Source organism: Giraffa tippelskirchi, chromosome 9 (assembly GCF_054371585.1).
Source record: "Giraffa tippelskirchi isolate mGirTip1 chromosome 9, T2T-mGirTip1v1.2.pri, whole genome shotgun sequence".
NCBI classification, from domain to species: Eukaryota; Metazoa; Chordata; class Mammalia; order Artiodactyla; family Giraffidae; genus Giraffa; species Giraffa tippelskirchi.
Window position 1 is genome coordinate 83,389,175 of NC_137283.1, and position 15,618 is coordinate 83,404,792.

Below are 15,618 nucleotides of genomic sequence, written 5' to 3' on the forward strand. Positions count from 1 at the left end.
ACAATCATTTTGGCTGTTAAGCTGTGAGAAAAGTGGATTGAAGGGAGAAAAGTGGAATGAATGGAAAGAGATCAGATGGAAGACTTCAGAGGAATCCAGACAAGACCCCGGGGCCCACAGGAAGAGAATGACAGTGGGGTTACAGGGAGGTGAGCAGCTGAAAGACGCTTAGGAAACAGAAAGAAGCCAAAGGATTTGGTGATTGACGGGATGTAGGAGGTGAGAGAAAGAGCAAACCATGTCAGTCCCTGGGTTGTGGGCTAAGCAACTGAGAGGGTGGTGGAGCCACTCGCCAAAGCAAGAACTTGCAGAAAGAAGATGGTGTGAAAAAGAGAGTGAGGGATTTCACTTCATGCATAATAAATTTGAAATGCTTGTAAAACGTCCCATGAGAGAACTTATTAAGGCAATTGAATACACATGCCTTGAAGATCAGAAGCAAAGTCTGGGCTAGAAATACAGTTTTGGAATAAAAATTATATCCAAAATCAAAGAGAGAGTGTGTAAAATTTTCCCATTCTGGCTGATAATATGACTCACCTGAAGAATTATATGTGTTCTTATGCCTCCATGTCCAACATGCAGGATCAGAATCTCTAGGTCTAAATTAGACTCATTAGCTATACTTCTTAATTACCTGGCGACTCTTAAAAGTCCGTATCATCAGACCTCACCCTAGTCCAGTTAATCAGAATTTACGAGGGTGGTATTCAGACATGAAGTTTTTTTTTTTTAATTCCCCAGGTGGGTAGGCAGAAGCCAAGTGCTACAGCTCTCGGAATATGCCTGGTAATCTATATAATTATGAAAGCATCCAGATTATACAATTATCAGTCAGACTTCAGTTTCGTGCTTTCAGGCACCTTCATTCAGGTCCCTGTTCAAAGAAGCACATTCTACCACCCTACCTGAACCAGAACCTACACCCAGCAGAATCCATGCTTTAGCCCCGCTCTACCTTCCTCCAGAGCACTTACCATCCTCTAACTGTATGCTTTACTTTATTAGGTAACACTAATAAGTAAAGCGTATACAAAATCTCACTCAAAAAAAAGAAAAAATGTGAGCCCCATGAGGGTAAGGACTTTGCCTATTCTTTCCTATATTCACTATAGAATCCCAACACCTAGTTGCTTAATCCAAATCTGTGGAAGGAATAAAAAGGGATTCAGAGTTCAAAGAGTAGAGATATTCTTTTCATTGAACCAGGAGAAAAGGGTGAGTCCAGAGGCAAGTGGTTTTGTAATCTTGGTGCTAGAAAAGTGAGGTTCTAGTTTGGCTTCTCATTTCAATATGAAATAGCTGTTTCTAAAAGAAGTAACAAGAAATCGTGTGAATAGGATGAGGTACAGGGTTGGAATTTGGAAATTTTTGAAAAGAATCGAGAATATGGCTAGTCAAATTACTCTGTTGTCAGGCAAGTTGAGGTTGGTCATAATGAATTTGCAGACTTGACCATCTGCCCCAAAGGCTGATTTTGCCCTACTGTGCTAAGTACCCTGGGTATAGCCGTGGTGATCCCAAGCAGTTGGGATAATCTGGAGTTAAGGTTTTAATATATAGGTATGACAGAAGAATAAAGAAGCAAGGGAGTTAGGCTCATCTGGATAATTGGGCTATTAAATGGGACTTTTCCTTTTGACTCAGAAGTTGACAAATGGCCATAAAGATAAAAATAACCATTAAGTACCAGCCATGGTCTAGAGAGAGTCATAAAGCACATTCCATTGGGACTTCCAAGAACTCATAGAACTGGCTCTGCCATCCAAACTGTGACTCCATCACACCCAAGCAGTCTACATTTGCAAAACAAAGAATCAAGAAGAATCCATGGAGCAGGGGAACATTGGTGTAGGGCAGAGAGTTGGGGCTTTTACTTTCTATTATAGAAAGAGTGCTTCAAACCTTCACCCAGTGAGCCACATGAGAAAAGCGCTAAGAAAACAGTTCACAGAGACTGAGGTGTCTCTTCAAGAAGAGCATGTTATTCCATTGGCGGTTATGTATTACACAGTGAACTTGCTGACCTAACTTACACGCCTACGTGCTTGGATGGGGGGAAAGGCGTGGGAGGCAAAAAGGAAACAAGATGTTCTATTTGTGGGAGCAGACTTCCATTTTTCATTTGGCTTGACAAGGATGCTTGAGTCTCCTATGGTCAAACGGGTACTTAGAAAGTGGCCAGACTTGAGCCATCTTACTAGAATCCCCCCTAATAAGACTTTAGGTTTGGGGAGAGGATCTGAGAAGCAAGTAGCTATAAAAAATTCCACAGAGACAAAAGGCTGAGAGGGGGTTGGGAGAGATCATTCTAGAGATAACTGGTAATGGACAGAGACCCAGAAGGCGCCTCTGAAGGGCAAACACAGGTCCCCGATAAGAGGAGCAGCATTTGGGCACCATCATGCAGTGAGCACTGACATGCAAGAGAGGATTCTAGCAGCACACATTAAGTGGAGACAATCTTAACCTCCTTTTTCTCTAGTTCTTGTCTCCTAGCTGAACTCTGAAGAAGCTGAGTGAAAGCACTGACATACTGTCTCTACAGTTCAAGCCCTAAGTTCTGACTTCAAGGTAGAAAGGAAAAGCAATACTAAATTGGATTTGAAATTAATGGTTTCAAGTGGATTAAATTACACTGGACTGGACTGGAGTATTCATGCTTGAAATAATCTAAAAGCAATGGGCTTTGTATAAGGTACGTGAAGGGACAGAAAAATAATATCCAACAGAATATAACTGAAAAATGAAGGAAAGTAAACCTGGAGTTCAGGCAGTTCATTAAACTGGGTATGTTACCAAGACATGAAATCCAACGTGGGTAAAGAAGAGAGTGAAGATGAGGAGGTGCTGATGGATGGAAGATCATAGAAGCTTCACAGCACTGAGTGTCATGATGAAGCTGAAAAGGGCTCCAGTGGGGGAACTTGAGTAGGTGAGCTGGAAATTGAAGAAGAAATCAATGATTTCAAAGCAGTGGCAGTTTGGTCCAAGTCCAAGAACTTCAAGAGACCGAGTAGCTGAGATGAAAAGAAAATGATCGTGAAGATGAAAAGGTCAAACAGCTGAGATAATGTTCTATTTGTCATCAAACATGGATGCTTAAGGCGCCCAGAAGATGGCAGACGCTGGGGTGGATAAAAACACTGATGGCCCTCTACTAAAGCCCCTGCAGATTGGGGTAGAGTGAACACAAGGAAAATACACAACAGTTATGGGAAGCTGGGTATGAGCCCCAAAGGAAAAAGGGACTTTACAGAAGGAAGGACCGTTGGCCTGGAAACAGTGCTGAGGGGTGAGGAGGACATGTCTCCACCCACCAACTCTGGCAGGCATATACTCTCTCATGGGTATCTGCAGGGTCAAGCCAGGAGGTGCCAGGGTGGCACCCTGATTTGCGGAGACATCAGTAAACCACTTGAAGAGGGCTGAGCAGAGGATGCGACAAGGTCAGGTTGGCATTCTAGACAAATCACACTGGCCTGTGTACTTCTTTGAGGGCTCCAAGGAAAAGGTGCAAAAACAGCTGCTAAATGGTCATATCAATGGAATACGGATCTCTTGACGCATCAGGCTTGCACCTGGCAACTACAAATTGGCACTTGTCATTTTACCTCTACGATGACTCAGTCACAAATGCTTCTGCAGCTACTGACCTTCAACGTCCCCTGAGGGAGTTCAGGGCAGACAGCAAACAGGAGGCAACTCTTTGCTTGGGGCAGGAGGAGGTGTGGGCTGGCAGAACAGGTCCTCAGATAGTCAGATATTTTCAGGAGCCCATATTTGAGCTCAATTCTTGTATCTCTTTATATCTAGAAAAGCGCCAAAATCATTCACGGTGATGACTGTTCCTCATAACTAGAAGAAAGCTTCACAAGACTAGCAGAATCCTTGTGGGAAAATATGTGCTTGATTGCACAGACTCCCCCTTCACCAAAACCACATATAACCGAGTTCTTCCCTTCTGCCTCTCTGGAGCGGGTTCTCAGAGCTGAGGCGCTCTCAGGTAGGGCTCATTCTGCCCCAGATAAAGCTTAACTGACCTTCCCTGATAGTTCAGTTGGTAAACAATCTGCCTACAATGCAGGAGACCCTGGGTCAATTCCTGGGTCGGGAAGATCCCCTGAAGAAGGGATAGGCTATCCACTCCAGTATTCTTGGGCTTCCCTTGTGGCTCAGCAGGTAAAGAATCCGCCTGCCATGTGGGATTCATGCCAGCCATCCATCTACCCACTCCAGTATTCTGGCTTGGAGAATTCCACGGACTGAGCAAATTTCACTTTCACTTTTCACAATTCTCATGTTGTACATTTTTTAAAGTCGACAAAGGCTACAGGAAAAAAGACCATTTAAGAGACTGTGATTACACTCCTGATAAGAAATCCCAAGGGTCTAAAATTGAGTAGTAACAACAGGGTGATTAAGATATGTATGTAGGAGCTCAGTTAGACTTGATGAATTGGATGTGAGAAGTGAAAGGAGAAAAGAGTTTACAATGATTCTCAAAATTCTAGCCTCAGAAACTGGTGGTTGATGAGGACAATGAAGGAAAATCAGATTTATGAGGAGGTATGTTAGGATTTTAGGGCTTCCCTGGTGGTTCAGTCAGTAAAGAATCCACCTGCAATGCAGGAGACTGCCTGCAATATAGGAGGCCAGGGTTTGATCTGATACTGATAAGCTGAGTCTGTTTCTTCCTACTTAAAGCGAAGACTTGGACTGGGATGGTCTCAGGGGTCTCCTTCAACTTTAAAATGTATGTATCGGAAATTACAGGTGAATGCTATGAATTTGGTGACCTTCTTGAAACCTCCTGATCAAACAACACTATCATTTGTCATCTAGTCCTTTTGATCTTGGTCTTCAGGAAGTATTTAAACTGTATGTTTTACTCTGTGGAAAATTTTCTTTTAATACTTCTCTCTTCAATTGATGTTGGCTCTTTCAAATGAACATTGTTTTCTTTGGTATTTAAAATGATGTTATTGTGTTCATAAAAAGTACAAAAGAAGGTATCACTAAGGAATTACTCTTTTTGTAGTTAAACATGCTATTGGGTAAAGTATGGTATAGGAGAGTGAGTAAATGCATGTGAAATCATGTGACTTGTTAAAGGTTGTTTGGTTGTTTGGTTGTTTGGGGTCTCCTAGGATACTTAGTTGTTTTTCCACCAACCCACACATCCTCTACTTTCCTAATAAAGCCTTTAGAATCTGCTGGGCCTTTAAAGGCTCTCTCACTACTTTCTATGACTTCACCATATCATTAAAAATCTAACATTATTTACCATAATTTAATAGTAACAAGCTTTGTAAGCGTATCCAAGGATATGAACTTGTTTGTTGTAACAACGGCCTGAATAGTCCCAAAGGACATTAAAGAAAAAACATACCATGTCAAATTTTCAGTAGTTTTATTGAAAAATGCCTCTTTTGTTTCAGAAATAAATAATATAAGGCAGTGAAATTCACAATCTGCAGTTAAAATATAAAAGCAGCAATTCTATGTTCATAGTCTTGCAAACATTTTCCAACTGCTTTTGATAACTAAGAAACATTATGTTCTGGAAAAAAAAAAGTTCATACTAAATATACAACACAAACATGCAATTTCATCTCTGCAGAATAATCTGCAATTTGGCATAAATGTTAGCGTGTCTAAAACAAGGAGGTTTAAGGCAATATGGAACTGTATCCAGTCGATACAATAACTTCAGCTACATGGCTTAAGGTTTGTGGTTGTTAAAAGAGATGTATAAGAGCATTCTATGCCCTAATGTATGACAGAGAATAGAAGAGGAAGGTAAACAGTTGCAATGGAGTGACTTTTCCCTCTTTTTTGGTTTTACGAGGGGAACTGCTTGGATGGGGGTGTAACTGAATTGCAGATAAGTATCGGAAAAGATAAACTGCCCTCTCGAAATACACCGTCGCTCTGGGTTCCAGGACTTAACTGCTTAAGAGTTTCACTGAGGCTGCCTGCTGAGCTACCTAATTAAGGCACAAGGCACGTTCTCTCCCCGCAGCTTTTGTGAACAAAGGATCTTGCAAGCAACTTCAAGGGCAAAGGCAAAAGATTTCTACAGACTGCGCGAGCAGCGAGCTAGGCTTCCTGCAGGAGCAAGGTTCGCTAACAGTCAGAAAGGGTACTCTCCGATGAAGCAACGCCGGAAGAAACGTGGCAGGTAAGACGTCCACTGCTCCGTCTGACCTGTAAATGGGAATCCGAACACCTCCCCGCAGCCCGGCGGGTCAGGGTCACTGCCGGGGGCGGTGGGACAGGGCGCGCCGCCACCGCGCGCGGGGAGGATGCTCGCCTGCAGGCTCGTCGGCGCCGTAGTCCTCGTAGTCGTCCGCCGTCCGCTCGGGCTCCACCGGCACGATGAAGGGCTCGCGCTCGGGCGAGTAGGCCCCGCCCTCGGGCACGTAGGGCTCTGTCCGATTCAACATTACAGTTATGGCATGATTTGGAAGGAATACACACACCACAAGCTAAACCATCACCCGAGGGGACTGCACTCCAGTCTTAATCTCATGACTATAAAAGCAGAGAAATTACAACGTTCTGATTCCTTCCATTTGCAGAGAGAATCTGGTGATCTGAAATGGCACTTGTTTGTAACCTTCAGAGGTCCAGCAGTAAATACAATCATTGCACAAACAACTGGGGAGGGTCGGCGACTGGGCCAAAGAGGACTGTCAACCAACCTAGATAGGATTTTTTGGCAAATCCCCAAGTAACTTCATGACTTCGAATTCCTCAGTTCAGAGAACCATTGGGAAAGATGAGGAGGTGATGGGGAAGTTATATTGGCCTCTTAAAACTGAACTCTGGAGGTGAAAATCAATTATCACCAAGTAATATACAGTACATGACGTTTTCTGTGGCTGTCTGGCCCACAGCCTGAGTTACAGCTGGTGGGTGAGGACCACCAGTGACGACAGCGAAACAGGAAGAAAAAAAGGGATTCTAAAATTTTGGTTTGAAAAGGGCGATTACAAAAACCCAAATGAGAGTACATGTACACAAGGTAATCAGACACATCGCTAACAAGCAAGAGATGAGGAGATTCTAATTCGATGTTATTCCGGCAGAGAGCAAGCGGCAGGCAGAAGCTGATTGTAGAATTGTTAAGTGATTTTAGTGGACAGTATCACATACAAATCATTTACAAGCCATAATTAGTTTATTATTTACATAAGGTATTTCATTTTAACCAGGTTAATTGTTTTTCCCGAAATGGCATCATCTCCGCGGTTAGTAGTTTTATTATGCGCCTCTTTCACAACCGAGGCTCCTCATGAGCTGTGTTTGAACTTTTTTTTTAAATAATATTTTTCTACATTATTACTGAAATGCATCAGGCTTATAAACTAACACCACTGCTTTTGTCTCATTCAAGTTAGTATAAAGAGTCTCCACCCTCCTTTATGATGTCCACCCGGTTCGTTAACCAGATCTGTGGTGAGATTTCCATACAGACTCATTTTCTAATAAGCACGTGCGCAAACATCTCAGAAACAGGATTTTCATGTATTCAAACTGTAAGCAGCACTGGCGACTTAGAAAATTTGTTAGCCGGAACCTGAAACAGGTCAAAGATGATAGTTTTTAAAAGTTGAATTACTATGCAAAAAAAAAATATCTATACACATTCATCTAAGTATGTAATGGTTAAATTATATATGTATATATCCATATATTTCAAGTTACTCATACATACCAGAAGGCAGAGGTAATTCAAATTTCTTTTATAAAGAATGAAATTGCAATTTTGTGAATGGTTTGCATAAGAAATTTAAGATTCATGATTATTTTTGGTCATATGTAAGTATGCACATAAATATATAGATATATAGATATTTAGATATTCAACTACTCATGCACTACTTGCTAGTAGCCAACCATATCAAACAGCAGTATCATTTTTAAAACTTGCAAGATGCTTGAGGGTGCACTGATGAAAAAGGGCACTGCTGACCACTGCCCACAGCATTAATTTTTTAATTCCTATATCAGCATATTGCCTCTGTCCCCATATTCCCCCAATTCAGGCTTAAGAGACTTCTGCCTCCTGTAATTGTCAAATTGTCAAATATTAGAACTTCGTGACCAACTTTTGAAAACTTAGGTCCCAGAGTTTATAAAATACTAATTCCATGGACAAAGTAAAATAGTGAAATATTTTCAGTTGCCTCCACTATGTTATCAAATAGTCTGCCTACACATTAGATTCCCAAAACAAATTTTATATATATTCTTGGCATTCTACAGTTGTACTCCACAAATTCCTGTTCCCAACCTTTAGCCGAAAAAAAAAAAGTCAATCAATAACCTTCTTTGAACCATCAGGACAAATAGAGAAGTTTATGTTGTGATTTGATAAATGCAGAAGTATAGAAAGAAGGAGAAAATAATTATTCAACTCCTATCAGTGAAATAATGTCATAAAATTAACATTGATTCTTTTGAGAGAGACTATTACTACCTAATCAAAACACACAACTGAAAGAGTTGCTATCTTCAAGAAATCCTCAAATCAACTTTCCTTCAATCCTAGGGAACTTTATTTCCATACAGGGTTTTTTTTAATTCAGGTGAATTTGGGTCCCTATAATGGCAATAACATACCTGGATAGCCTTGTCCGTTGTATGGGATGCTGGCACACTGGGATGAGTCACAGTATCCAGGAGGACCTGGGGGGCCTCGGATACCTGAGTTTCCAGGACGACCAGGGGGACCTGGAGGACCTCTGGAACCTGTGGACCCTGGTGGACCCGTCCTCGAATCTCCTTGTGGACCTATTGTGGGTTTAAGACAAATATTGCCCCTCTTGTTAAATACATTTCCTAAGGTGGTCAACAGTACTTTGGCACCTCCAATACTTCAAGACCAGATGATTCTCTAGTATATGGTAAGAAAATATTTCCTTAGAAATCACCAATATGAAGCAATGCTATTTCTAAATCTACTGCTATTTACTCATGGTTAACGCAAATGTAAATATTTAGCCTCCAGGGCTGGCCATGGTTGCAAGGGTCTCATGGACCTTCTAGTGAAGAAAACAATTCATTCTCAATCTAGTAAACAAAATGCATAGAACAACTATTCTTTCCTTCCAAAACATCAATAGAAAACCTGTGAATGAAATCTTGGGATGTGTCAGGATTTCTAACGAGGATATATTTCCTCAATCTATTAGCAATAGTCTATTAGTCTATCAGCATCTTGAAGGACAGCGGAAGGAACAGGAAATGACACCATCCTTAACGGCTGTGAGGCCAAACAAAACAAATGGGGGGAAAAAAATAGGAATCCCATAAAAAGAAAACAGCATCCCTCTGTCACTAAAATTCAGACCCTCATATATTAAATAGAATGTGCTGAAACTTTTTTATTAACAAAAAGGACATAAAAATTAGGAGGATCAAGGGGAACTTCTTGCTCAAATATATACCATGATGATCAGCCTGCCTGAAGCTCACAGGATGAGTTTGTGCCTCTGAGGAGGGTCACCTACTCTCTCAGTATTTACATGTTCTCTTGTTTGATGTAGCAGCAAAACTTACCTGGGGGGCCAGGCAGCCCTCGAGGTCCTGGAGATCCAATACCCCTTTCACCTTTCTCTCCCGGCAAACCTAAGCAAGGACAAAATGGGAAAACACAGAGGGAAAATTATCTGGGAAAAATGTAGTTTTCATCAGAACCGATAATACTTGATTCAAATAATTCATTTCCCTTAGTAAAAGCAGAACCCAATTTTTCACAGAAGTCCACTTTCTAAGCCAAAATTCTTTCTAGACATTTGTGTAATTCCAGATTCATGGCCAAGAAACAAATCTGGCTACAAGTCAGGGGGAAAATTATTTGAAGAAAACGTCGAACATATTATTTTAGAAACAGTAATTAAGAACAGAAATCTTGAATAAAGAATTAGAACGCACTGAAGACATTTCAAAGGTACCTTAGCTTCAGTAGCACTATGAGGATGGCATCTAAACCATCAGAATTATAGAAGCATCTAGGTTTTCCCCAGAATGCTAACCACTACTTTGACAAAGTCAGTACCCAGCATGCTGAAACATCTGGAATCAGATAATCTTGTTTTTCTTCTTTTCCTTCAATTACACTTATCTACCATGAAATTAAAGCCAAATAAACACATAAGACCAGTTCCAGACCCCGAGTAAAGGAACCAGAAGGATTTGGATCTAAAATCATAAGGCTGCTTACATTCAGCTGCTGCCCAGCTCTTGCCAGTCAAAACAATTAATAAGGTTTTAGTGCCTGATTCCCTTTGCCAAGAAACAATTTTGCTCGCTAACAACAACAATCAGCAAACGGCATTGTCTTGACTGAGATCTCCTGACAAAATCTTCCTGTTTTCTAAGATAAGGATCTCTATAGCCTGCAGCTGCCTAAAAAGAAAAACAGGTTCAGGGATGCGTGGCTCTTCTGGGGCTGTCCAAACAAGACCAGTGTTGTTTGCCAAGCTCAGCCTTCCACGTGCTTTTCGACCCAGCGTCTACACTTACAGACTCCTTCCTTGATGCCTAGGCAGCAGCCAAGAATGCCTACCTCGCTCCCCCTGGGGCCCCTGCATCCCTGGTGTGCCTGGGAAGCCGGGCCGCCCCCCAGGTCCTGGTTCTCCTCTGGCTCCTGCGCTGCCGGGGGGACCTGGGGGGCCTGGAGGGCCTGGCTGGTTGCGGCTAGAGTGGTAATCGTTTGGAATCTGGTTCAGCATCTGATTGAATCTGTTCATCTGACCTAAAAAATAAAATAAGACTTATTAGTCAGAAACCCAGTAGGGAAGGGATGAAACAGATGTCTCTTAGTATTTAGTGACATTCGTCTCTGTTCCCACCCCTTCCGGCAAACATTTTAATTAGAATCCCAATCCTAAAATAAAACACTCCAGTCATCCAAGACAAAATGATCCCAGATAAAAACACAAAATATTGTCTAGTAAGCCATCAGCATTACTCTAAACATAAAAGACTTGTGAAAGTTTAATGTGGTTCTGATATGAAGCCCCAAGGTTTTGCCCGATGATGTCACTCACAAGAGAACTTTTTTTTAAATTAATAAATGACAGTATTTCTCTGTGTGTGCCTATAGCAGTGATAATCAGGCTTTAGTGTAAACTGGAATCACCTGTGGGATACTTCAAACACTACAAATTTCTGGGTCTCATCTTCAAAGAGTGATTCACCAGATTTAGGGTGGCCAAGGAACTCATTTCTCACACGCAGCATCGGTGACTCTAAAGTAGGTGCTCCTCGGAACCACCCTGGGAGACAGCTGGCCTAAAACTTCTGAAAAGAGGGGCCTTGAGTTGGAGGTCACACTCAGTTTGCAGGCACTGGGCCTTATCACTTAATAAATTTCATGGAATAGGAGAAAGAGTCCGTGAATCAAAAGGAGGCAAAAAAAAGTTCCCCATCAACGTGGACTTTTCAGGATCAAATTAATCTCCAAGGTCCTCCTTCCTTAACAGTTAGTAAAACTCAAACATCATAACTTAAAAGATGCAATGATTGCTGCTTCAGTGGATACCCAGTAAAAAATCCTAGTACTGAAACTGAAAGGCCCTTTTAAAATGTGATTTTGTATCAGAGCAAATATAAGGATAACTGGCTATTATTTTACCTTGGGTTACTGTTTTATCTTGATGACAATCATTAAAATATAATCAGCTGTATCTAACAGGATACAAAACTGACAATGTATAAAAATAAGAGGCTGTGAAAGTGAAATAGAAACATTTATCTTAGAAAGTATATATCTTAGAAAATACTCTGCATTTTCCTGCAGTTAACTTAAACACTCATATACTCAAAGGAAAAGAGATTTTACCACTTATCAATTGTTCACAGACTTGTCTTGCAACTGCTCGCATCATGTTCTGGGAAGCAATGTCTCCCTAGTGAATTAAATCAGTAAGTACGATCAGCATGTTGTTTTCATAGTTCCAGAGTTCAATGTTTAACACACAAAATAAACTTGTAAGTCAAATTTTAAGAAATACATACTCTATCGCCTTTCTCTCCTTTCAATCCGGATGGACCCTGAAATATAGGAATTTCAGATATTACAAACTGACAAACACAGTCTAAATAATGACTTCTGAATGGACATGACGAAAGACAGCAAGGTCTATTTTCTAACAAATTAGCAAAATCACACATTGTGTTCACATTCAAGTTACTCACATTTTGCTTGTCTGTAAAAAGGAATCTAATCTGTCTCTCTGTCTCTCTCTATCTCCCTCTCTCAGAAGCACATGTCCTCCAAAATAGTGCTGAGATGTGAATTTTATGATCACATTTAGAAGTTATGTATTGCGCCTGCATTTTATGATCCCCATTCACAATAGAGATCTGGAACTGAAATACACATCACATTGCCCTTGCTACCATTCTACCTTTTTTTCATGTCACTATGGCTGGGGAGCTCAGCTGGCTATTGTAGGTTAATCTTGGTTCAGTTCTAGTAAGAACCCATAAGACCTCATAATAGTAAGACCTTCCATCAATTCCTTAACTAAATATGAATCTCTAACTTCTTCTAGTGATTTTGTGTATTGGATATGAAAGGGCTACATGCTTCACTTATTAAAGAACTTAATCCCAATGGTGGTCCCACATCCAAACACAACTACAGAATGTGTTGTTGTTGTTCAGTTGCTAAGTTGTGTCCAACTCTCTGTGATCCCGTGGACTGCAGCACCCCAGGCTTCCCTGTCCTTCAGTATCCCCCGGAATTTGCTCAAATTCACGTCCATTGAGCCAGCGATGCCATCCAACCATCTCATCCTCTGCTGCCCCCTTCCCTATTCTGTCAGGCCTCTCACTGGCCATGAGAACATCTTGAAAAAGGTCTTCCTTTCTAGTGCAAGAAGTTTTTGTCTTTCTGTATATCTCCAGGCTGCCCTCTGAAAGGAATACCCACACCACTGACAAATCTGATGTTCAGATAACATCCCAAACGGCATCTTACCAAGTCTCCAAGACTCTTGCCTCAACTCCTCAACATCCTCCCAACCGGTCTTCCTTTCTCCCATTTTTGCCCCTTTCGAGTCTGTTCACAGAGAAGCCAGACTGTTACTTTTAAGAAGAAAATCGGCCCATGTCACTCTTGGCTCTAAGGGCTTCTTATCCCACTTAGAGTCTAAGCATGGGCTGGGTAGGCCACAAGATGGCCTCTGCCCAGCCACCTGGCCTCGCCTCTCCTCACTTCCTTCGCTTCAGGTGCTTAGATCTCTCTGCTGTTCCATCCATGTGCCACACTCACCCTCCCTCAGCCTTTGTTCATGCTGTTGCCCACACCTGGAATAATGTTCCCACAGACTGTTTCCAACCTCACTCCACCTGCTCAGACAGGCTCCCTGAGCGCTGCGTCTGAAACAGCCCTGTTCACACCACCATGATGAGCCCCTAACCCCTTACTGCGTGGTTCACACCACCATAATGAGCCCCTAACCCCTTACTCTGTGGTTCACACCACCATGATGAGCCCCTAACCCCTTACTGCGTGGTTCACACCACCATGATGAGCCCCTAACCCCTTACTCTGTGGTTCACACCACCATAATGAGCCCCTAACCCCTTACTCTGTGGTTCACACCACCATAATGAGCCCCTAACCCCTTACTGCATGGTTCACACCACCATAATGAGCCCCTAACCCCTTACTCTGTGGGTCTTTTTTTCATATCACTCATCATCACCAGAAACTATATTATGTATTTACATTTTTGGTCTATATCCCCCACTACAATCTCCATGAGGGCAAGGACTTTGCCTGTCTATGGTTTTATCCAGACCCTAGAATGCCAACTAGCACAGTTAGGCACCAAACAAAAGGGTGTTGCGTAAATGAATAAAAATATTCCATCAGCAGTTCCTGGAAACATCCACTATACAACATCAGGTATTATACGTTAACAGGAAGACAATTCTGCTTACAAGCACTTAATGACAAGCTAACAGTGACTGAGCTAAGTTCCTTGCTAAGACCTTTATACACGCACCTGCTAGTTTTGGTTTTAGAAACTAAACGTAAATAGAAGAGAGAAGAAAAGGAGAGGCAATTTACCACCTTAAAAGCATGGTTAAAGGAGGAAAACAGGGTAGATAACGTCCAGATAAATGTCACCAAATTGTAGTTATAAGAAAAACTGGAGCTTGACTCTCCCTTTACCAAAAGTACTGGACTTTCATGGAAGCATTATTTAGCTTGGAGCCTTTTATAAATTTCAGGGAATCTTTTTTGCATTAACTGCTACTTTGTTCCCATGTTTGTTTGTTTTTTAATTTACTGCCTCTCTGAGATTGCTCTAGTATATATGATTTAGAACTCATCTTTATTGCCAGTATCTTGAGATCTCATTTCAAGTAAAGGAAGTAGAAATTTCTTTACGGTTTCTAGCTGCAGCCATCAATTACATCAGTGATATTCTTATGTTAGATTCTATTTTGGTCATCGTAAAAAGAAACACAATTCTGAATGGGTTGAAAAGTTCCGTGTACTTTTAACTGCTCTTGTGAAGTTTCTGCCATGATTCATTAATGAAAAGAGAGTAATAAAATCATGTGCTAGAGTGTACACGGAGTATGAGGCATAACAGGAGGCCTTTCATCTGGATGCTGCTTGCTTAATTTTATGTAAACGTAGAAGGCAGGCCATGTCACATAAAGATTCTACCCTAAGTTAGTTTGACATTAAACTTTTTTTTTAAACTTGGGTTTATGTGACTTGGACAATACTTGAGACAAGTTCTGTTCAGAGAACAGTTCTGATAGGTGTGTCATTACTAATATTGGACTTCATGATCTTTGAAATAAATTTTTGCATTTCAGAATTCTCAGTTCAGTTCAGTTGCTCAGTCGCGTCCGACTCTTTGCGACCCCATGAATTGCAGCACGCCAGGCCTCTCTGTCCATCACCAACTCCCGGAGTTTACCCAAACCCATGTCCATCGAGTTGGTGATGCCATCCAACCATCTCATCCTCTGTTGTCCCCTGCTCCTCCTGCCCCCAATCCTATCCAGCTCTACTCAGACAAAAAACTGCTTAAAATAAATTCATTCTTCATAGACACAAATAGGGAAGAGCTTGTAAGGAAGAATATGGAGCCCAACAGTCAGTACAAATATGTGCTCAGTCACTCAGTCACGCTCCACTCTTTGCGACCCCATGGACTGTAGTCCGCCAGGTTCCTCTGTCCATGGAATTTTCCAGGCAAGAAAACTGGACGGGTTTGCCATTTCCTACTCCAGGGGATCTTCCCAACCCAGGGAACAAACTCCTGTCTCTCACGTTGGCAGGCAGATTCTTTACCACTAGCGCCACCTGGGAAGCATTACAAATACTTCTAATTCAGTTTTGGAGATACAAATTTGAAAATAGAAGATATGCATTATACCAGCTCAACTATTACTTTAACCAAAACATCTGATAAAAAGAAAGTTAAACTGGATATGAGTTGGAGCAGGGCAGTGTAAAAAAGTAAGATAATGGATTAGATAAATTCTTTTAATTCTGCGGCTAATGCTCTAGCATCCTCAACAGAAGGAAAGTGCGAGTGGCCTGGCTACAGGATGCTCACAAAGGGT

General features: G+C 41.5%; 1 protein-coding gene across 3 annotated transcripts in view; it reads right to left on the reverse strand.

The window, feature by feature from the left end:
- Positions 1 to 5,396: 5,396 nt before the first annotated feature.
- The window catches only part of COL12A1 (collagen type XII alpha 1 chain), a 115,901-nt gene continuing 105,679 nt past the window's right edge, over positions 5,397 to 15,618 (reverse strand). For 2 of the 3 annotated variants that reach the window (XM_081530778.1, XM_081530777.1), the window contains exons 61-66: positions 12,034 to 12,069; positions 11,858 to 11,924; positions 10,580 to 10,768; positions 9,571 to 9,639; positions 8,632 to 8,802; positions 5,397 to 6,433 (exon numbers count right to left, since the gene is read on the reverse strand). In XM_081530778.1, the coding sequence (XP_081386904.1) occupies positions 6,258 to 6,433; positions 8,632 to 8,802; positions 9,571 to 9,639; positions 10,580 to 10,768; positions 11,858 to 11,924; positions 12,034 to 12,069 (708 nt within the window). In that variant the 3' untranslated portion in view covers positions 5,397 to 6,257. Of the gene's footprint in view, positions 7,586 to 8,631; positions 8,803 to 9,570; positions 9,640 to 10,579; positions 10,769 to 11,857; positions 11,925 to 12,033; positions 12,070 to 15,618 lie in introns of all 3 variants that reach the window. The other variant, XM_081530779.1, reaches the window with a different exon arrangement.